At 35.2% G+C, this 24,175-nt stretch overlaps 1 protein-coding gene across 1 annotated transcript in view; it reads left to right on the top strand.

Moving 5' to 3' along the window:
• LOC107148216 (guanine nucleotide-binding protein G(q) subunit alpha) overlaps positions 1 to 24,175 on the top strand; it is a 229,699-nt gene that overhangs the window by 168,223 nt on the left and 37,301 nt on the right. The window contains exons 4-5 of the mRNA XM_048806945.1: positions 1,215 to 1,343; positions 3,247 to 3,376. Coding sequence (XP_048662902.1) covers positions 1,215 to 1,343; positions 3,247 to 3,376 — 259 coding nt within the window. The remainder of the gene's footprint in view (positions 1 to 1,214; positions 1,344 to 3,246; positions 3,377 to 24,175) is intronic.

The following is a 24,175-nucleotide window of genomic DNA, read 5'->3' as shown; positions in this document are numbered from 1 at the left end:
TATTGTTCTCAACATTGCAAATTATGCTTTCTACTTTGAGAGAATGAAAAGTGAATGGAATAGGAGGTTTGGGGAATGACAGATTATACTGATGGAGAACACTGTAGTTGCTAGGGGTTAGGATTGGCAGTGGCAACTCAAGGCGTTTCCTTTGTGGTAATCGAACAGTTCTATGTCCTTATTGTGGTGGGGATTGCATAAATATCTATATGTGATAAAGTCACATGAAAATCATATACCCTCAGTATAAATATGTATGTATATTTTGTATACTTCAATACATACATACATATGCATGCATACCTGTGTGTGTGTGTGTGTGTGTGTGTGTATGCACGTAACAGTGGGTGAACTCCAAATAAGGTCTGTAGTTTAGTCAATAGTATTGCACCAATACAAGGCTCCTGGTTTTGATAATGTACTATGGTTATATAATATGTTGTCATTAGGGAAAGCTGGGTGAAGGGATACAAGGAAATACTCTGTAACATTTTTGCAACTTCTTATGAGTCTAAAATTATTTCAAAATAAAAAGGTTTTTTTTACAGTCATGGTAAAGTGTCCTATGATCAGATAAATTTAAAGTTTAAGTATAGTAATCTAAACACTGAGAATGTCTGACCTTAGATGTTATTAATGTAATAGCTAGGAATCTCGTGGCTTCACATTAATCATGAATGACTTAGGCTTTGGACAGGATTGAGGACACTGTATCCTGCTCTCTTCTCTTAGGGGAATAAGGAAATTCATTCCAGGAAAAGACTGATCTGCAAGAAGCAAAAAATGAAAGGAAAGAAGCATCCTGATCTTATGTGTAACTCTGTTAGCTGCTTATTTCTACAATTTAAATTCATACAAATAATTCAAGATTATTTGTTTTAAACTCCATCTTTACCAATCAGACCTGCTAAACAAGTAAAAGATAGGAGACTAATTTGAGTTTCTTGTCCTTCTCCACCCTGCTGCTTTTACTTTTCATATGGTTTATAATTAATAGTAAGAGAAGAAATGAGAAATATGGTGAGCAGGGAAGCAATAGATGAATAACCTCCCTCTGAGTATTGGAAGGTGGTTTTTATTTCTCTTTCCTATGCTATTTTTCTATCCTTGTATTTTTCTTTCCCACTTCACTTCTTCTGACTCCTTTTGCTCTTCCCTTCCCTGAATTTGGAGTGACATATTGCTGACATCTCATTGTGTTTTCCCTTCTCTAGCTATCTGAATGACTTGGACCGCGTAGCTGATCCTTCCTACCTGCCTACGCAGCAAGATGTGCTTAGAGTTCGAGTCCCCACCACAGGGATCATCGAGTACCCCTTTGACTTACAAAGTGTCATTTTCAGGTAGTAACTGAGCCTATAACACCTATTTCTTCCCAGCTTTTATACCTCAGTACATTTGGTGAATTCTATAAATACTGAAATCTTGCATTTTAAACAGTATAGCCTTATGTGAATTATTGTCAGAGATAACACAAATGAAATAATGTATTCCTGAAGAAGAAGCTGAATAAAGATGTATTGACAGGTTTCTCTTTTTAGTTTAAATCACCAAATGATTAATGAAACTTATATTGCTGGTAATTAAACAAGATCAAACATTGGCCCTAACTAATTTTATTATCACTTTATGAAGATGATGGGTATACTTTTATAATTGCCTAAGATATAAATGATTTTATGGTCTATCAATAATAGGAATTATATGTTTTCAGAAGCTTTCAGATTGATATTTTCTCTAGATTCTCTGGTACAAGTGCAAAATTTTTCTTTAGCCAAAAAAAAAAAAAAAAACCATAAAATAAAATATAATGTTTTATATTCATAAAATAAGTGACTTGAAATTTTTCAAAATTCTTGATTTTGAAAATGACTTAATTAACTTTGCCTAAATTTATATAGTAAAATAGAATTAAAATTTATTACCACCTTTTTCACTGCTTCTGTTCTGTCTGGATAATACTTTAACAGGAACATTCTATTTTTTTTTAAGATGAGAAAAAATAAACAATACTGGTGGACTTTTACTTAATCTTTTATTACACAATTACTCAGTCATACTTTTAGTTAGAGTATAAACCACATGGTGTTTTGAGAAGTGAAGTATGTGTATGAGTTGAATGTAGAGAGGGTAGTTATGCAGGAGAGCCCACCCATTGAAGATGGATATGTGTAGCACCAGGTTACAAAATAAGGAGTCATGCAGCTCCTACTTTGCTGTGTGACTTTTATAAACAGATGCTCTATCCTTTCTTTCAAAGCAATTCTGTTTTATTATTCCTGCACCTGTGGTCAAAAAAGGCTGCCATACACTGTTCTAAAAGACATGACCATTAAGTGGGTGACATTTCAAAAGTATTTTTGAACCTCAGTTTTTTCATCTCTGAAATGGTTACATTAGATGATCCCTAAGGTTCTTTGATCCAGTGTTCTATATGACTTACATTTTGAGTTTACAACATTTAGAGATCGTAAATTTGAGATAATTATAAACTAAACTAAACTTCCTTTTATAACCATATTACAGAATATTTTCAGAAATAGCATTTCATAGATTTTCATATCCTTACTATTTTATAATTAGTTAGTTATGAAACCAGATTATTACATCTTATTTTTCCCACATTTTGTGCATGTTTTTGAAGGATATTTTTTACCACTACATTGAAGTAATGACTTAGAAGTATAATTTCCTGCTGCCATCAAAAGCGTCGGGTGGGGCCTAGGGTGACAGGATTTCATGAAATGAAAAATTTCATGTAAATAAGTAGCATGTTATTCACACGGTGACACTAGGGAACAGTCAGCATTTTAATTTTCTGAAGACCTAGGAGTTCCAGTTTCAATGTACATAGTTCACTGCCCTCCCTGGATCTGCTGCCCCTCAGATTTCTGTTCTGTGGTTTTGAAGCCTTTAAGAAGCAGTTAATAGAAGAGCCTCAAACTCTTGGTTTGGGAGGCAGGAAAACACCAGAAACAACTGCAATTTTTAACAAATGCTTAAAGAGCCCAAACCCTGAAATTTTATACCTAAATCTCTTGTTCTGAGCCTATTCTTTCGTGTGAACATTGTGTACATTTCATTCAAGATATGGATCCAGCAGTTTGAAGAACTATTTATTGACTTGGAGGACCAAGGTCTTTCAAGAGACTATTTCTCCTTACTTTGTAAGAGGTGCTGTATTTATTCTGATATTTTAAAGTTTCCCTCTATGTGCTATTAATATAAGTATTGTTAACCTTGCAGGATGGTCGATGTAGGGGGCCAAAGATCAGAGAGAAGAAAATGGATACACTGCTTTGAAAATGTCACCTCTATCATGTTTCTAGTAGCGCTTAGTGAATATGATCAAGTTCTCGTGGAGTCAGACAATGAGGTAAGTGCTCTTTGGACAGGCGATGGATTATCATTTTATTATCTGATAAAAAAATAAATGACAGGAAGTAAGGGTAGAGAGTGAGGTCAGCTGACTTTATTGCTTTCTTGATAGTTGATTTTAGGATTTTGAATATAACACTGTGGAGCCACAAGGTATGCTCAGATTGGTAAACTTTGCTGTCAGAGGTATGAGCAGTTCTGTGTACTCAGATCTAATTAGATCTAATTTGATACTTTTAACACTCTGCAGAGGTTCTGAAAAAGAAAACAACATAGAAATCCCTAGGCTAGTCATCAGATCATTTTATAGCCTTCTTACAGGATAGAATGGGGAGTGTTGGAATGAGTCATCCTGTTTTGTTTTGTTTTCATTTTGTTTAAATCATTGTTTGTGTGATGGGTGGGTCCCAAAGAATACTGAGAACCTCTGTTGGCAAATGTGAATAACTTTGCAGCTGGTCTCTAAATTAGTTCATTGCGGAACCATGAAGGGTCTTAGTGACTTGGCCTTTCTGCTCTTAGAGAACTGTATAGGCTGTTGTACCGATTGAAGAAGTGCTCTTAATATGCCTAATTCTCTATTGTGATCTCCTCCCCGTTGAAGGGAGACTTAACAGGTGTAAATACAGATTTTGGGATAGGAAAGACTTGATGATGAGTCAGAGCTGATTATGGAGGATAATTAGGGGGTGTAGGAAACCATGCCTATGAGCTAGATTTCATTCATGTGTGTGTGTGTGTGTGTGTGTGAAAAGATGTCTTGATAGTCCCGTCAGAGGCAGTGTTTGCAGTCTGAAATGACAATGAATATTAAATATCTATCTAATATGGTAAAAGAAGTAGATGTATTCAGTAGGTAATTAAGATAAGATCTGGCATTATTAAAATATACTTTTTTAAATTAATTTTTTATTTATATATGACAGTGGAATGCATTATAATTCTTATTACACATATAGAGCACAACTTTTCATATCTCTGGTTGTATAAACAGTATATTCACACCAATTCGTGTATTCATACATGTACTTTGGATAATAATGTCCATCACATTTCACCATCATTTCCAATCCCATGCCCCCTCTCTTCCCCTCCCCACCCCTCTGCCCTATCTAGAGTTTGTCTATTCTTCCCATGCTCCCTCTCTCTACCCCACTATGAAACTATGAATCAGCCTCCTTATATCAGAGAAACATTTGGCATTTTGTGGTGGGGCAGGAGGGGGGATTGGCTAACTTCACTAAGCATTATCTTCTCTAACTCCATCCATTTATCTGTGTTTTTAGATATACAAGAATTCTTAGCTTTTTTAAGTTTTAAAATATATTTTTGTTTATTTTTCTGCAGGTCTTAAAAATTCTATTAAAAAAAATCCATTTCTCTATAGCATTTCTTTTGTTGTGGGATTGATGATGTTCCCATGAATTAATATCTCATATAGAACTGAATTACCTATTCATGCATCATTCCTGGCTGAGTCAACCAGAGAGATTGTTTTTAAGAATGAAGCTTATTTATTAGCTAATTGTCCCCCTATAGGTAAAAAGCAAAGTGCTTAAAAGCATGCTAAAATACGTCAGTTATCAAAATATGTTAGGTAGTTGCTTTTAGAATTTTGACTATGACATCTCTGTTTTCTGTCCTTATTTCTGTGCCCATTTGTTGTTCTGTAATCCTTGGATTTTGTGTTTTGAATATGTTGCATATTCTGAAAGCAGACATATTATAGAATTTCATATTTCTTGTATGTTGGATCAAGACAAAAAACATTTTGACATCTTGCCTACTATGTTATGGCTACCAGAGTATCTAAAGAGATATGAAAATGGGAGGAGAACATTAACTTTGTCTAAACAGCATTAAAAAGGAGACATGCTTTTTGTCAGAATACAGCATATGGGGGAAGGAAAGCCCTTGTTTTATAGATCATCAACCTTTACTTTGCTACCCAGTAAAATAAAAGTTATGTGTGTGAACTAGACAGAAGATGTAAGAAGCACACACAATTTTATTTTTTATGTTTATATTATAGCTAGAGAAAGTGTTTATTAATACATATTTTGTACAAAATAAATGAATTGTATCCATGAAGAAATACATGTTTTGATTTAATGATAATTAACTTACCACATTAAAATTAGCTAAATAGAAGAGATGGTAGATTCCTCAGATTATTTATTAGCTAAGTCTAGTACCTAAATACAGTTCTTTAATTATCTTGACATTACAGGTCACTTATCCTATTTTTCACCTAACATTATTAAAGAGGTCAGATTTTATATAGAAATATATAAAATATTAATGTTCACCTTAATATATGTTAATTAAAGGCAATGGCATTGTTTTGATTATCAGATTCATAATTAAAAGTTTCCATAATAACTTGCCATTCATTATATAGGTACTAAGTATGCCAAAAAATATTGTCCCAGTTCCTTTGATTTTTAAGGTGATTTTTACATTATGTGACAGACTAAAATAATTAAAATAATAAAAGTATCATTTTTTTTCACTAATCATTTGTGAATGTTTTGAAAGTCTCCATTGTAATTCCATGAGATAAAAGTCACACCTGTATGGTGTTCTTTCCTTAGAAATCACATCAGACCTGATGGTAGGATTAGAGATGATTTTCGGCATAATAAAAAAGGATTGCTCATCATTTATTCTGTCCATATTAGCCACAGCCAGCATTGTTGGTAATTAGGTGACATTATCAAAAATATTTGTTAATATTGGAATATGGTTGAATGATCCTTTTTCCCCCATGTATACTAATATATGAAAATGTTGTTATTAGTTCATTAAGAATATTAAGAATTATAAAATTCTAGATTCCCCAAATTCTCTGATTTGGGTGAGACAAAACTGAAATAGACTCCCAAGAGGTTTTGTTCTTGGTTTTGAAATCTGATGCTCTTAAGTTTAATCCAGAGCAGATTTTGTTGTGCCTCCTTTGGTATATAATCATGAGGAAAAACCTGGGAGTGGATTCTCATGGCCTTTTCTTTATGTCCCTGGGGGGATCTGTGGAGACCATAAGCAAAAGCCGCTAAGGAAGTAGTTTAGAATTTTGCTTTTGCTTTTGATATTTTCAAAACTTCATGTGTTCATCTTTACAGTTTTACATAGTTCTGCTTTTGTCTGTCTAGATTTTCAAATTTCCTAGTGTTAGGGGAATGAATTTCTTCCTGTCTCTTTTTGCCTCCAAAGAAAGAAATATTCTGTCAAATAGTGGGCTAGCGTATCGTAGAGCCGTGTTGATTTGTGTATTCCCTTTCTGTCTTATTTTTCTCTAACAGTATACCAGCATGGATCCAACTTTCTGCTATGTCCCTTTCATGGCTTTGTTATTTTATGTAACTGAAAACCCAGAGCACACAAAGCATCCACATCACATATTTCAGTTTATAATTATATATCCAAACACTACCTTTTATTCTTTATTTTTCTGGCTCTTTGTTTCATAAATATTTGAGCACTAATTCAAAGATGCTGTCTCAGACATTGCTTCAGATTATCTTCCAGACTATGCTCTTTGTAGAATTGCAAAGACTGAGACTTTTATCTCCTCTATTTTATAAAAATTTGAGCTTCTTGAAAGAGTCTTGATGAATTGTTATAGTTTTGATAAAATTGCTAGGTAGTTCCTCCCAATCCAGGCCTGCCTTTGACCAAGATGGATTTCCCAACATTGATTCTCATAAACATTTATCCTTCAAACCTTATTCTTAGAGTTGTCCAAACCATAAAGTAAAAGGAGAGATAAGAACTTGATAAAACCATTGTTCTGTTGGCTTCACCACTTGATCTGGTTTGCATTATAACAAAGAGTAAGGTCCAAGACAAGATCCCTCAGGGCCAGATCCTTTGCCCTTCTAGACCACCTTTTCTTTCCCCTTCCTACAATGTTGTCTACAAAATTAGAGACACTTGCAGAGAAAAAGCAAGAATAGCTTTCAGGCATCCAAGAGCATGGGAATAGAATGAAAACTCTTTATTTTCAGGAAGAAATTGAACTCTCTCTCCTACCTATAAGTTCTTTCTATAGTCACAGACAATAGTGGGCCAGCCAGAGATCCTTTACCAGTAATTCAGAATTCCAGTATTGCTCATTAAGTTTTGAACTGTCTTGAAATAAATAATCCAAAATATGGATTTCTTTTGGATATTTCTATACTAGACTAACCATTTTGAAGTTATTTAACTGGAACCAAAGTCTGAAAATTATCTTTAAAAGTGTGGAACATGTACTCTCTTCTGCTCTAAAAACTCTGAATGAGCTTTTGGGAATTTTCTTCAGATAACATTCAACTTTGTGGGGAATACTGACTAATATTAAGGAGAAAAATTCAAATTCCAAAGGAAAGATCTAAAGGAAACTTATAAGTACTTAAAAGTAAAAGCTTAGTTTAAGATAGCAGTCTCTGACCATTAATTGGATTGACTTTATCAGCCCTTAATCAAATTATGCCTTTGGTACACTTGGCTCAGGTTCATGACCTAATTAACAAGGATATTCCTGAAAAACACTCCACTTTTTATATTTAACCTCTTTCTCATTTCCTTATTCCTTTATTCATTTCCAGCTACTTGTCCTCATTTCATATTCCTCCTCCCACCCTCTTATTTGTCTGCTCTTCTGTTTCTTTATGACTATTGACCATCCTCATCCTCCTCCTTACCACCCCCCCACCAGTCCCCAAATCGGGGTATGAAATCCAGAGCCTTGCTCATGCTAGGCCAGCACTCTACCCCTGTGCGCCAGCCCTGGCCCTCAGAAGGAAGTTTTTTGATCTCATTTGAGCTTGAACCCGAGGCTTGGACTTCTGCCACTAAGGATGTTAAATATATGAATATAGGTCCATCTGTATTTTTTCCACTGATTTTTTTTGGGGGAGGCACAGGGATTGATCTCAGGGTTGCTCAAACACTGAGCCACATTCCCAGCACTTTTTAATTTTCATTTTGAGATAGGGTCTTACTAGGTTGCTTAGAGTCTCACTAGGTTGCTTAGGGCCTCGCTAAGTTTCTGAGGCTGGCCTTGAATTTTCAATCCTCCTACCTCAGCATCCAGAGTTGCTGGGATTACAGGCATGCCCCCATTGCACCTAGCATCCTCTGTTTTGTTTTGTTTTTTAATATTTATTTTTTAGTTGTAGTTGGACACAATAACTTTATTTTATTTATTTATTTTTATGTGGTGCTGAGGATCGAATCCAGGGCCTCGAATGTGGTAGGCGAGCACTCTAATGCTGAGCCACAACCCCAGCCCTCCACTGTTATTTTTAACCTAACTATAAAATGTATACATACACATCAAAGTACACAAATTAAAAATTTATAGTACAGTGACTTATTACAAAGCAAATATCTGTATTCAACACTTGGCAAGAAGTAGAATTTTGCCAAGACCATTGGTGCTTGCTAGTATCTCTCTCTCACAGGTTAGATTACTGAAGTAATCACTTTGCAATTTGTTTTGTTTTGTCTTAATACTTAAATATGCATTTCTAAACACTATGGTTTTGTTTAATTTGTGCTTAATTTTTATATGAAGAGAATCAGCATATTTTTTCAAACATTGTTTAGAGAGTATGTTAATTTGAGCTTTAAAATGCATAAAAATGAGTAATATGTTTTTGTCTGTTTTTTTTTTCCTTAGTGTTTGTAAGGTGTATGCATTCTAAATAATTAATTCATTTGCACTATTGTATAGTATTCTGTTGCATGAAAGTACCACAGTTTGTTCATTCTTATGTCCATATTTTCAGATTGTTAATGTGTGTTTCCACTTTGGGGCTATTACAAATAATGCTCCTGTGAATATTTACATGCATGTCTCTTGGTGCACATGAGTTCCTATTTCTGGTAGAAACATACCAAGAAATAGAATTGCAAGCACATGGATGCATATTCTTAAACTTAATAGATAAAGCCAAAGTGGTTTTCCAAAATGAGCGTACCATCAATGTCTGAAAGTTGCTATCACTTCACATCTTTGCTAACCCTTCGTATTGTCAGTCTTACTCATTGCGGTCTTCTGGTGAGAAGCAAGTTCAGCTGTAGTCCATTCATGTGCCTTTTTACTTGGGCCTACCTTCACTCCTAGTGCATAGCTCTAGTGAAAAGCAAACATGTTTTACCAGCCCCCTGTTTCCCAAGCCTCTCAGCTGCTACCTCCAGAATCAGCAGTTGCCTTCATGGGAAAAGTTACCCCAAATACTGGGCTCAGTTTTCTAGACCCATATGCCCCCAGATCCTGGCCTAGTAACTCTTTGCTACCTTAAACTCTCTGAGGTCTTTAAGCAGATGTACTTTTTATGTTGTTAGTACTTTAAAAAAAAATTTTTTTTTTTTTAGTTTGTTAGTGTTTTTGATTATCCTCCTTCTAACTGATATTAATGACAGGGGACCTGTATCAAGTTTTTTGATATGTACAAGTCTTTCTCTGAGTTCTCTGTTTGGTTGACCCATTTACTTCTCCTGCACCAATATAAAAGTTATATGGTTTTATAAATCTCAACATATAGGAGATTAAATCTGTCTACATTGTTCTGAATTTTCTTGGTTATTCTTGGTCCTTTACCTTCTGTTTGAATATTAAGATGAGCATAAATTCTACGAAATAAATATGATTGAAATTTAAATAACTATATACATGAATTTGAGGTTAGATTTAAACTTTACAGTACTGAGTTTTGCCACTAGTGAACATGATATATAGTTCATCATTTATTGTTTTAGAACATCGCTTGTCACTTATTGCATGTAGTCAGTTTTTGTAAACATTCCACATGTGCTTGTAATTATGATTGCTCGTTTTTTGGGTACAAGGTTATATATTACATCTATTAGAACAAGCCATGTTAATTGAATCATTCAAATCTTTATTTTCTATTTATTAGTTACTGATAATTTCTGACAGTTATTTTTATTATCAAATTTGTTTGTATTGACACATATATATACAAAACTATGCAAATTTTAAGTATTTAGTTTGATGAATTATCACTGTATGAACATATCCATGTAATCACTATCCACCCCAAGAAATAGAAATCATTAGCAATCCCCTGTGATGGTTCCCAGGGAATGTATGTATGTTTATACAGTCATCACTTTATTTATTTGGGTAATGCTGGCCTCATGGAACAAATTAGGAAGTATTCTCTCTGCTTCTCCTTCATCAAAAGTCTAGAAAATTGATAGATCTTCCTTAAATCTTGGTAGAATTTACCAGTGAAGCAATCTGGGCCTGTTGTTTCTGTTTTGGAAGGTTAGTTTTTGATTCAATTTCTTTAAGAAATACAGACCTATTTAGATTGTTTGTTTCTTATAGGAGTTTGGCAGATTGTCTTTCAAGGGATTGTTCCATTTCTTCTAGGTTACCAGATTTGCATGTGTAGAGTTGGTTCTATATTCCTGTATCACCCCTTTAATGTCCATGGTGGCCATGGTGATATGTGCTTTTTCTCTGTCTTTAGTAATTTGTGTCTTCTCTTTTTTGCGTAGCCTGATTTGAGGTTTATTGATCTTTTCAAAGAACAGCTTTTGGTTTTGTTGATTTTTCTCTGTTGACTTCCTGTTTTCAGTGTCATTGATTTCTGCTCCACATTTTTTTCTTCTTTTTATTTTGAGTTCACTTTGTTCATCTTTTTCTAAGGTAGAAACTTAGATCATTTAGCTCTTTCTTCTATTCTAACATGTATGCATTCGATGCTGTAAATTTCCTTCTAAGCGCTGCTATCATGTCACTCCACAAATTTTGCTATGTTGTGTTTTCATTTTCATTTAGTTCAAAACACTTCTTTATTGCTATGGAATTTCTTATAATATGTGTGTTATATAAAAATGTATTGTTTAATCCCTAAGTCTTTGGAGATTCTTCCAATAATCCACATCCATATTCAAATACTAAACTGCTTCTGGGGTAGTACAAGTATCTTATGACAAAATAATCTTAATTTCTTTTTCTCATCTCTTGTATTATTGCTTTCACTTTACCTAAGAATACATAAATGTGAATTGAATACATTGTTGCTATTGTTATTTTTAACAGTAAATCTATTGATAAGCAAGAATTCTAAGAAAAATTTTAAGAAAATCTTAATTTTGTTTTACCTTCTTATTCTATTTTTTTTTATGTGGATCTGAATTTCTGACCTATACCATTTTCCTTCTCACTAAAGGATATCTTTTAATATTTCTTGCTTGGTGTAGCTTGGTGGTAGAGTGCTTGCCTGGCGTAAATGAGGCCCTAGGTTTGATTTCCACTACCACAGAAAGAAAAGAAGAATTCTTATATAATGCATGGCAGCACATTTTCTCCAATTTAATTTTTCCGAGAAAGTCTTTTTTCTTCTTTACTTTGGAAGGGTAAATTCATATGGTATAGAAATTTAGGCTCTGGGATTTTGTTTTTGTTTTTTCTTTCAGTACTTTAAATATCTTGTTTCATTCTCTCTGGTTTCTGAGAAGAGATAAGGTCCAATTTTTACAGTTGGTTTTATATAGGTAATTTATATTTTTAATCTGGTTTCTTTCAAGATTTTTTTCTTAATCTTTGATTTTCTGCAGTTTGAATTTTATGCCTGGTTATAGTTATTAGGGGTGGGGTAATCAGTTATCCTACTTTAGTGTCTCTGAGCTTTCTAGATCTGTGAATTTATGTGTGACATTAATTTGGGGGAAATTCTCAGTCATTGTTGCTTTAAATATTTCTTCAGTTCCTTTTACTTTTATTTTTCCTCCTAGTATTCCCATTACATGTGTCACAACTTTTGTAATTATCCCACAGTTCTTGAATATTCTTTTTTTTTTTCCTTCAAGCTTTTTTTTCCTCTTTTTTTAGTTTTGGAAGTTTCTATTGATATTCACTAATTCAGCAATGCTTTCTCAGCTATGTCTAATCTACTTATCAAAGGCATTCTCTGAAAGAATTCCCCACGCAAAGACACTTCGCCAGGAGAATTCCAATTTTATTGCAAAAAGCTGTGTGCTTATATAGAACTAAGGGGGAGATGGTAGGGCTTAGATAAAAGGCAGGCAACCCGTTTATTGGCAAGTTCTTTCAGATATCAGCTCTGGAGCCCAGGAATTAGTTCTCATTGGGGCTAAGGTTCCCCGCCAGCGAGGTTTGAAATTGGCGCCGGCGGGAGAGTTCACACGGGCGGGAACTTTTCGCGCCACTGCAGAAAAGAAGAAAGTAGGAAGAAGAGGTGCTTAGGCGCCATGTTGGGGTTTTTTTTCTCTGGGGTATGGCTGCCGTTTATACTTTTCCCAACATTCTCCATTTCTGTTCTAGTATTTCTCTTTTTATCTCTATCATTTACTTTTAATTTATCCTTAGAATTTCTATCTCTGCTTACATTGCTCATCTGTTCTTGCACACTTTATACTGTATCTGTTAGAACCCTTAGCATATTAATCATGCTTTTTTAAGTTAACACCTCTACCACATCTAAGTCTGGTTCTGATGCTTGCTGTCTCTTCAAACTGTGTTTTGTTGCCTTGTATATGCTTTGTGACTGTTTTCCTTGATTGCTGTTGGTGATGTACTGGATGGAAGAAACTGCTGCATGGAGGCCTTTAATGTGGCAATGAAATGGGGGGAAGCTTCTGATAGTACCAGGATTAAGTGTCTGTTGTTTAGTGAGCCTGTTCTGCTGGGCCATGCGCTTTGTGAGGTCTTCTCAGTCTCACCCCTACCTCCCTTAGGTAGGATAGGATGGCGAGTTTGTGAAGTTAAGTGTAGTCACGTACCACGTAATGACATTTGGCCATCAACATACCAAATAAGATGATTAAGTCCAATAAGATGATTAATGGTGTGGGGAAATTCCCATCACCTAGTACTTTTACTGTAACTTTGTTTAGATACATTTAGCTATGCAAATACTCATCATTGTGTGCAATTACCTGCAGCATTCAGTACAGTGACACTGCTGTCCAGTTTTATAGCCTGGAGCAGCAAGCTATACCATGTATCACAGGTATGTGATAGGTTATATCACCTGGGTGTGAATAAGTGTACTCTTTGATGTTCACACAGCAATAAAATGACCTATTGACACACTTCTCAGACTGTGTCACTATGATTAAGGTACCATGCATCTATATTTCCCTCCCCACATGGAAAACTAGAGTTAGTTAGAATTGACTGTTGCCCTTCTCCCAGGTGGTCGGGGCTCTGATAAAACCCCTGTAATTTAGGTTCTGATAAAATGATTTCTCTTGAGATCAGGCCTTGTTAAGACAAACAGAACACTCTGATATATTTCAGAATGAGTTTTCCCCCATCAAACACGAGGTGATTGCTTTTTTTCCCCCTGATAATCAGGTATTTATTGTAGACTCATACATAATAACTGGAAGATCAAATTGAAATCCTTAGCAGGGATTATCTCTGAATAGCTATAGTAAGGATAATTTTGATTTTATGTTTTATTCATTTTATGTATTTGCATTTTCAAAATATTCCTTGAACAACTATACTGTTGTTCAAGGCTTAAAGATATGACACTTAAAAAGTTAAATTATGAAATCTTTCCTGAAACATTTATCACTTAAAATATAGTTAAATAAAAATGAGTTTTAGGCTGTTTTCTCTTGTCCTAATTGCCTATAGAAGGATAAGATGGAAATACAAGTGAGCGGAGAAGTATGTACAAATGTCTAGTCAAAGGAGCTCAGCAGTATTAGAAAACATCCATTTTCTATTAGTCTGCTCTAAATAGCTTCAAAACTGAAACACCTGTTAGGAATCATACAAATTAAGGAGCTCATTGAAATAGAGGAGACAGTTTTATGAGGTCAGGATTTATCTCAGCCCTTGTTTGTTCATCTTAGATGAAACAAATAAAGGGAATTTAAAGCACAAAGATAGAAAAAAGCTTATGTTATAGACTAACTGTGGGCCCAAAGCCAGAGAAATCTGGACCACTTTCATGGTCAAATTTAACTAGATGGGGTCTTTCTTAAGTACCATTCATTTCTCCCTTAAAAAAAAAAGAAGAAGAAAAAAAAAATAAAAAGAAATTGTCTTTTATCAGGAATCTACATTTTGTAAAACTTAAAATCATTATCCATATCTCTGGTGTTCTCTAGAATAATAGCACATCTGTGCTTCCAGGCTCATTATGTAATAGGAAGTCCAGGCTATGTGGAATGTTCTTCCTACAGACAGGTTAAGACAAAGGGCATGGGTGGTGTAGCTGCCATTCTCTAGGTATCTTATGCTGTGTGAGTTAAATCTGCTATAGTAACATCTCTAGTGTGTTTTCACACATGAACCTATTGGTGGGGGGACAGTGTTGTTGTTTTTTTTAATTGTTACTTATATAATGTGGATTGTCATTTATGTAATGTGGATTGTCACTTTTAGAAAGGAGTAATAGGGGATCCTTTTTTGGGACATTGGATACCTATGAACTACCACTGAAGAGACAATAGGGAAGCAAAAGAGTTGGACTATTCATCTGAAGCTCCATTCATCTCATGCTTGATGGTCTTAAACAATAATATCTCAGTGCCATCCTTTTAATGTAAAAAATTAGTTTATTATTTGCTTTAGTGTTGTGAGGGTTATTGAAATAGATAACAGATAAACTTCTTGGAGCATTCACTAAATGATTGTTGGTATCATCAATAATTTTAATAGTGGAAGAAATACTGTAACTTTTCTTTCTAAACATCATCAACTGTGGCTAATTTAGTCTTTTAAAGAGAACTCTTTGATTTGACATTTATGCTAGTGTAAGTATACTCAATCATTATTCATTAAGTAAGATTAAAATTTGGGGGAGAAATGTTATATGAGTAAATGCTTAAGAAACGTGGAAGTTTTCTATTTAAGAAAATTTCTTTTAGACTAACGAGGGAGAAATTTAAAAATGAAAATAAGGGGAGACTCAAAGCAACATGACTTTTAAGATACAGCTCATCCTACTATGTTTGTTACCTGTTCACATGTTTTGTTTATCATGATTTTGTATTAGTCATGATTTCGTGGTTGGAGAAAGACTGTGAAAGTTATCACAGTGGTTCGCATAACCAGGAAGAACCAGGGAGTTCATGCCATCTCTGCATCCTGTACTAGAGTTTGGTTGGAACTCTTTCTCTTTTGCTTCTCTTTGATTCAAACAGTCCTGAATCATGTCTTCTCAGCCTAACAACCCAAGAGAAAAGGAAGTTGCCATTCTATCATGGTTTGGCTATGATTTGAGTGTGTTCACCCAAAGGTTCATGTGTTAGAAACTTGGCCTCTAGTGTTAAAGATGTTAAGAGATGGTGGAACCTTTAAGAGGTGGGGTCTAGTGGAAAATGATTAGGTTTGGGGGGCTGCCTTCAGAAGGAATTAATGCTGGTCTCATCGAGTGAGTTTCTGTAAGAGTGGGTTAATATAAAATAGAAAGAATGGCTTCTCCCTTCTCTTTAGCTTCCTGTCTTGCCATATTAGCTCTCCTTCTTACATATGCTCCTGTCACGATGCTATCTGCTTTCATGTGACATAATCAAGGGAACCTCTGCCAAAGGCTGAATGAATGAGGCTGCCCAATCATGAAACTTCAGCTTCCAAAACTGAAGTTAAATAAACCTCTTCTTACAAAGTATGCAGATTCCAGTATTTTGTTATAGCAATGGAAAATGAACTAATGCACACTCCAACTCCACAGTGAAAATCTTGGCAGGGGCTGGGGAGGGTGTGCAGGTATAGCCCTGAGATTGTCACTGCAAATTCCCATAGTCCCAGTGGCAAGAAGCTGGGTGTATTTTCAGAAGACCAGGAGAGTGATGGGGTGAATCAAGGAGGAGGGCACACCTGGCAGAAAAAAACACTAACCACTATTACTGTATTTTTCAAATTGTGGATTTTAATGTATGAATGAGTTGGCACCATTATTAGGCTGTGAATGTTATATGGTAGGTTATGAACAACTTCTTTAAAAGGTGAAATGGAATAAATGTAAATAAAATTCAATAGAAAATATCAAAAGATATCACTCTCAGGAGAATTATTATTTCGTGAAACTTTTATTTTCATATATATAAATTTTCATATAATATTTGTGTGTGTGGACGAGATACAATATAAAATGTATTTGTTAATGTAGGTTGTAATCTTTAAAGTTTACAAGTCTACAATGTGTAGTGCTCATCCCTGAAAAACTACCACTGTCAGTGGGATGGTGATCTGTTTGTTCTAGGACTTTGTTCACTAGTCCAGTTTTAGGAATGGAAATTGGAAGCTCCTCAACCTTCCAGTCACTAAGGTTGCATTTTGGTTTTGTTTTGTTTTGGGCACTTGGGGGCAGTTGGCCAGTAGAAGAACTGGAACCTTTGTCAAAAGTCCAGAGACAGTTCTTCAAAAACCAGTTTGCCAAGAGACACTTGAAAGAAAAAATATATACTGCTCTTTACTTGTCATTAAAGTTAACCAGCTTTTATCTTATACTGAAACTGAAGATGAGAAGCATCTTGTGGTGGAGAGGGTAAAACTTCAGATCCCAAGCTCAGAGTTTGTTCCATGTCATCTCACTTTAGTATCAAACTTTGAAGGACATCCTTGCCCTGAGTTGAATATCACATTGCAGAAGAGCCCAGGGCTAAGCATTTATTGAGAGTCTATCATGAACCAGGCACATCTAGTCCACTCATCTTTCACAGTTGAGGTCTTCATTGATTAGGATTATACAGAGTTTTTCAGAGTTAACTTCCCATTACTAGGGTCACCCAGTGTTCACTAAAAAGTACCTAGAATTCTAAAGGTACAGTTTTGCATGGGAGGTTAAGAACTCTGACTCTGTAGCCAGATTGGGTGGATTCAAATCCCAGATGTGTTGCTCTCTGGCTTTTTGACCTTGAGGCTCTCAGGTCCTCAGTTCATTCAACTGTGTTAGGGTTGTTGTACGGATTCAGTAACTTACTATATGTGAAGTAACAGACCTTGACACATAATTAATGACATATGTGATTCTTATAATAAGATGATGGTGATTCCTAACCCAGGAGGCTAAAAATTATCCCCACTGTAAATTTGCTATCTGGAACTCAGAGGATAAAAGCTACAACTTCAAAATATTAAAACTCAATAAATTTTCTATATTCAAAGGGTTTCTTAAGGATATTCCTGTGCAAGAGCAGGTGATGGTGGAGCACATCAAGTAACTGGCTTGATTAAGTATCAGGATGGGCTGAAGGGAAATTAAGAAAGTGAAAGGTTTTGCATATGATATCCTATAAAAACAGAACAGTTTGAAATTAAAGTGTTCCTAGTCCTTTAGGCAGTTTTGTCATCTTAAAATTTAGATTTTAAAAAGAGAAACATCTCTTTAGGTATTAATATTCTTATTTCATTTTATCAAATAGCACTGGGAACTAATGGTAGAAATTTGAAGACACTCTTATTGTTTGCACTTTCAAGCATTTCATCTTATAAAGTACAGTAGGGAAGAATGTTTCAGAAAGGAAAGGTGCTGAAAAGTGCTTATTACACCTAAAGTTGGTATTTGTTTGTTTGTTTGTTTGTTTGTTTTGTGCCAGGGATTGAACCAGAGACACTCTACACTGAGCTACATCCCCAGCCCTTTTTATTTTTTATTTTGAGACTAGATCTCACTAAGTTTCCCAGGCTGGCCTCAAACATGTGATCCCCCTGTCACCACTCCTGACAGCATAATTAATTTTTGCTAAGGACAGCCATACCTTTCATAACTCTTCAGAGGCCCCATATTGGCCATCTTATGGAAAACAAGAGCAAAGGATATTCACGTGGAGCTGGTCATTCGTTATAGAGTGCCTTGTCCCCCTGGCAGGGCATGTCCAGCTGTCAACTAGAGTAGGCCCACATTTGGTCTGTGGGCTGTGGCTGCAAAACCGTGCACAGCCTGTGGGCACTGAGCCCAAACTGGTTCAAAGTAGGCACTTTCACATTAAATAAGCACAGTTCTCTCTTCTGGATAAACTCAAAGGCAATCAGAGGCACCCAGAAGTTTTATCAAATGTGTATTATTTATTAGTTTAAAAAAACACACAAGGGACAAAGTTTTTGATTTTGTTTCTCTGGATTTTTGAAAGTACACCTTTCCCCTTTGAGGGTATCTCAAGAGTAACAAAGAACAATACACTCCAGTGTGTATTTTATAAGCTAATGATGTATTGAATATGAACTGTAAACCTTTGAAAAAGAATGAGGAAGTGTTAAAGAATTTTAAGGAGACAGAAGTTTTCTCTGAAACTAAACTTCCTTCTACAATTCACACTGACATGAAAATTGTATTGCTTTTCATAGCATTTTGTTTTCACCAGCATGTACAGAGTTTCCAATTTCTCTACATACTTGCTAACACTTATTATATTTGTCTTTTTTTAATAGTATGCATCCTTAATGAATGTGAAGTGGTATTTCATTGTGGCTTTGATTTTTCTTTCCCTAATGTTTTTTTCCACTTCACAGGTGATACTGATTTTTTAAGTCACTGTTTTTGTAGTATGCCAAACAGTGGCACTCAGTCACTAGTTAAAAAAAAAAAAAAAAAAAGGTAGATTCTCACATGAAGTCCGAATGAGCATTATGTGCTTTGGATGTCCTTCCAGTCTTTCTTTCTCTTTCTTTCCTTCCTTCCTTCCTTCCTTCCTTCTTTCTTTCAATAAATGGTTCTTTTTATCACTTTTCTGTAAGCACAAACTTTTATTTACTCAAGTCAGCCAAATGTCCACTAGGTGGTGCTCTAAACACAGCATCAAGTATTTACATAAAGCTGAAAGTGAATTCCCGAGTTGTCCCAACAAAGATTTCTGCTTCACAGAAATATGTGTATTAATTTGGACAAACTAAGCACAGTTATGGAATGTTAGCACTGAATGGTTAGCATTTGTTTGTTTCAACCTTTTCCTGGTAAAATGAGAAAACTGTAGTCCAATGAAGTTAAATGACTTGCCCAAGGTCACACCCCTGGCTACTGATAAAGCCAGGCTTCAATGCAAGACCTATATTCCCAATCTGGAATGTAGTCTTATTCTCCATGTAGTCACTGCTTTCTATTAACAGGTTTTCCCAGAGCATCTTCCAGTTCTAGAACCTGGGTTAATGTAGCTTTGTGCATGACAAACCAAAATACAGACATGAAGATACTTTGTATTGCTCTTTTGAATAATCCTTGGATTGCAGAATAGAAAATCAGAATTCCACTAAGTTATTTATAGACCTTAGGGAAATTACTTAATGTCCATGAGTTGGTACCCTTATCTTTAACTTAAGAGATTGCTTTCAATGTAAATAGATGATCCTCAAGTTTTATAATATCATACAAAAATTTAGTCTCTAAACTCTGAAACTGAAAGCTTGAAGCTTTCTTGAGTCTATCTTGTTTCAGGGCTTAGCTTTATTTTTTATTTTTTGGTCATAAAATGAGTGGAAATTCCCATTTCCCTTTTCTCATGTAGTGGGATAAAATCTTCACATACCAGTACACCATTTTTAAAAAAAAAAACAGTTTACACCTTTAACTAGTGTTGGTACTCAGGATTCCCAATCATCCATAAGCCTTCAATGAAAACAAAACAACTAACAAAAAAGAAGTATTTTATAGCAGTGTATTGCAGAAAGTACAAAAATAGTACTTCTTTGGAATATGTATATCAGCTTCCCAGAGCAACCTGCCCTGTTAATCACTTCCTGACTTTCACACACTGTTTCTCACCTATCTTATCCCTAAGTAAAGTGCCTCTACATTGCTAGTATGCTTTGCTTCTCATTCTGTGTCTGTTTACAAAATCATCTCACTAGACAGGACATTTTCCACTTTGTTTTTACAGCTTATTAATATTCAGAGTAACAGTTTTTATTTACCTCCTATAATGAATGTAAATGATACCTCTTCACATTTGATGTATCACAACACATTAATCCCTCACCAGATTCAGAGTTACCTTCCTAAAAAAAGAATAGCAGTTAGCAAAACTACAAATGGCAAGGTCATTGCTACACAGAAAATCCAGCAGAGCAGTGTGGAGGGACGATTTAAATGGCTTTACACACATAAAAATCATCATCCTAGTGCATGATAATTCCAGAAGACAAAGTGATGCCAAAGGCCCCGATCCCTGTTCATGATTCATCTTATTCAACAACTCATTCAACAATCTGAAATTTGCTGTAGAGATCATATCCTTTACTTTAGAGATCATATCAAACCAAAGTTTTTCTGGTGCCTTTGGCACTAATCTTTCCTTAATTTCATTCTCAAGAAAATACCTGAGTTTTTGTCCAGCCTTCACACAAGTTATCCTGGGTTGAAGGGCATGATTTTCAAAGTCAAGTATTGAAGAGGGAAGGGCATGCATCAGTCCATTTTCTGCACCTTTCCAGAGAACTGCCACATGGACTGTAGTAAGGGGAGCCATCGTGATAAGATTGAAATTAGCAAAAATATTTTTTAGAAAGTTTTTTTATACTCATCATTCAAAAATGAATGAAGATGAATGTTTTCTTAACTGAAAAATTCAAAAGAAAAATACAGTTTTACCCCCCCCTGATACTAGAGATTGAGCCCAGGGAAGCTGTACCGCTGAGCTACATTTGCAGTCCTTCCTATCTACCTATCTATCTATCTGTTTTTAAATTTTGAGACAGGCTAAGTTGCTGAGGCTGGTCTTGAACTTGTGATCCTCCTGCCTCAGCCTTCTGAGTCTCTGGTATTACAGGCATATGCTACTGCATCCAGCAAAAGTATGTCTTTAGAGGCTATACATATCCAACTTATTTTACATCCTAAGAACACTATTGAGTCCATTTAATTTTATCTGCATTTTTATTTTAATGAACTGTTTTTGATCTTTACAAAGAGAATGCCTTATTAAAAATTTAACATATAGCAGTCTCTTTGGGGAACAATTTTGGATTATCTTTCACATTTTTAAAATATACATGACATTTACCTTAGTAGTGATATATATTTGTATACAAAAACTAGTGCAGAGATGAACATTGAGATGATTAATTCATAAAGTTATTCAAGCTCTTTAAAAATATGTAGGCCGGATCTACATGTGCTGATATAGAATAGACTCAACGCATATTATACAGGGAAATGAGCAAAAATATAGGCAATACATACAGTGCCCTTCCATTTATCTAAAAATTATCTATATTCTGTATGCTTGTATGTACATAAAGCTTTATGAAATGATACAAAAGAAATGGGAGGATAACCTGGATCTATGGTAGAAGGAATTTCTACTTTGTATAATTTTTGATGTTGGGTTTGCTACCATAAACACTTTGTTTTCTTTTTCTTTTTTTTTTTTTTTGACAGGGGGTACCACGGGTTGAACTCAGGGACATTCAACTACTGAGCCACATCCCCAGCCCTATTTTGTATTTTATTTAGAGACAGAGTCTCACTGAGTTGCTTAGTGCCTCACTTTTGCTGAGGTTGGCTTTGAACTGACAGTCCTCCTACCTCAGTCTCCTAAGCCACTGGGATTACAGGCATGCGCCACTATGCCCAGCTTTTTTTTTTTTTTTTTTTTTTTTTTTTTTAATTTTCAAAGCTAGCAGTTTAGAAATTACTAACCACTAAAACACAGATATGTCATACATATCATGTGTCTTCTAAGTATACAGTATACATCTTTTTTTTATTTTAATATTTCTTCAGTGTGTTCTTTGACATTGTGTTTTATGTTTTAGAACATTGGTGATGCTGTCCAGGGCTTTAAATTTGGTTGTTGTTTTAACCCTTATGTGTTCATTGGCTGTGTTGAGTAACCTTAAGAAAAATCATATCCAAATCAATGTAACCTATATAAGAGGAAAGGATAATTTGCAGATGGGTAAAAATAAAACTGAAAGCAAATGTAGGGCAAATGTCCTTGTATGGAACAGCTCACAGCAAATTAAAGATGGCTCTGCGCTCCAAAGGAATTGTCCTTTGTACTTGAGGGTTTCAGATAAAAATTTTTTTTATATTGACTTAGCTTAAATTTAAGTGGTAATTTTAGACTAAGTGTTTAAGCAGGAAATATTTTAGTTGGGATGATTGATGTTTGCATCTTTTAGCATTTTGTTTTTAGGGTATACTTGTATTTAGCAAGCTTAGAAGGAATCAGAGCAGTTAAAAGGTACGTGACATATTTTGAAAAGGGGTTAAAGGGATTGAGGAAAGCTGAGGAAGAGCTTTCAGTGTTATTAGAGCTATATTTTGAACTATGGGAAGTTGAAAAACTATTGATATGTTAATGGGAGGTTGGTGTGCAGTGAGTGAAATGGAGAAATGTTTATGTTGTTGATGGATCTGCATAGCTGGTGGAAGTTATGCAGTTATGGTAGACATCCAGGACATAGTGGAGGCACCATGCCTGGTAATGGTGATAGAAAATATTATGCTAGGTATTTTCTGTGCAGGTAAGAACTGGAGACCAGAGCCATTAAGTACAGATGCTGGACTCTAAGAGATACAGATGTGAAAATCATATTAGTTCTCTTCCTAATATGAAGCATTTTATGAGCTGAGGGTGGAAGAGAGTGGAACATTGAGATAAAATGCAGTATGGCTTAGTAGATGTGAAAAGTAATGGTGGAAATATTGGAAGATTTTTAACCTGGTAGAAAGTTGAGAGTTATTTGAAGATCTGGTTAAAGGTATGTACTTGAGCAGCCCAAAGTGAAGGAAGTAGTCCTTAAGAATGAATGGTTCCTTTAATGGTTAAAAAAAAGTTGGGGCCTTGTTTGTAATTCTGGCGAGGATAGATCCATACCTAGTGGAAGACATCTATGACAGATCTTCAGCATGGTTATGTTTTAAAATAAGCAAATCTTAACTCAAAGGTTCCATTTCACTGGCATAATTTCATGGGAAGTTTTTGCCTTTCCAAAATCTCATCAATTCAACTTGATACCTAAACTTCCAAATAAGAGCTCAGTCCTTTAATTTAAGAATTTGATTCCCAGTGAATGGCAAAAGCTTGGAGTAGAGGTAGCAAGCTGCTATCAGTGCAAATGAAAACCACCAAGCAGGCTTTGAGAAGGTACAAGGCATAGTGAAAGCAAACTGGAGAGAACAGAGTACTTATTAGGGTGGGATTGGATAGGTCCCATGGGAAGGAGAAGAATGATTAATCATAGAATTTTAGAGCCAGAAAGCATTTTAGTTACCCTTCTCATTTTACAGATAAGGAAACTTGGAATTCAGAACTGTGAGGGGGAAATGAGGCCATCTTCTCCTCCTAAGTACATTTTTTCCTTAGAGAATGTTTTACTTCAGCAAAAGCTCAGCTGCTGTAATGAAGAATCCTGAAAACACAGCAGCTAAAGAATGTAGACCTTTGTCTCTCTTTCTTTCTTTTTTTTTAGTCCATTCTTTTTTTAATGACAGCAGAATGCATTACAATTCTTTTTTTTTTTATTTAATTTTTTATTGTTGGCTGTTCAAAACATTACATAGTTCTTGATATATCATATTTCACACTTTGATTCAAGTGGGTTATGAGCTCCCATTTTTACCCCATATACAGATTGCAGAATTACATCAGTTACACATCCATTGATTTACATATTGCCATACTAGTGTCTGTTGTGTTCTGCTGCCTTTCCTATCCTCTACTATCCCGTCTCCCCTCCCCTCCCCTCCCCTCTTCTCTCTCTGCCCCCTCTACTGGCATTCATTTGTCCCCCTTGTATTATTTTTCCCTTTCCCCTCACTTCCTCTTGTATGTACTTTTGTATAACTCTGAGGGTCTCCTTCCATTTCCATGCAATTTCCCTTCTCTCTCCCTTTCCCTCCCACCTCTCATC

The sequence above is a fragment of the Marmota marmota genome, unplaced genomic scaffold, assembly GCF_001458135.2.
Source record: "Marmota marmota marmota unplaced genomic scaffold, marMar, whole genome shotgun sequence".
NCBI lineage: Eukaryota > Metazoa > Chordata > Mammalia > Rodentia > Sciuridae > Marmota > Marmota marmota.
Note: the sequence above shows the minus strand (reverse complement) of the source record. Positions and strands in the feature narration are given on the sequence as shown.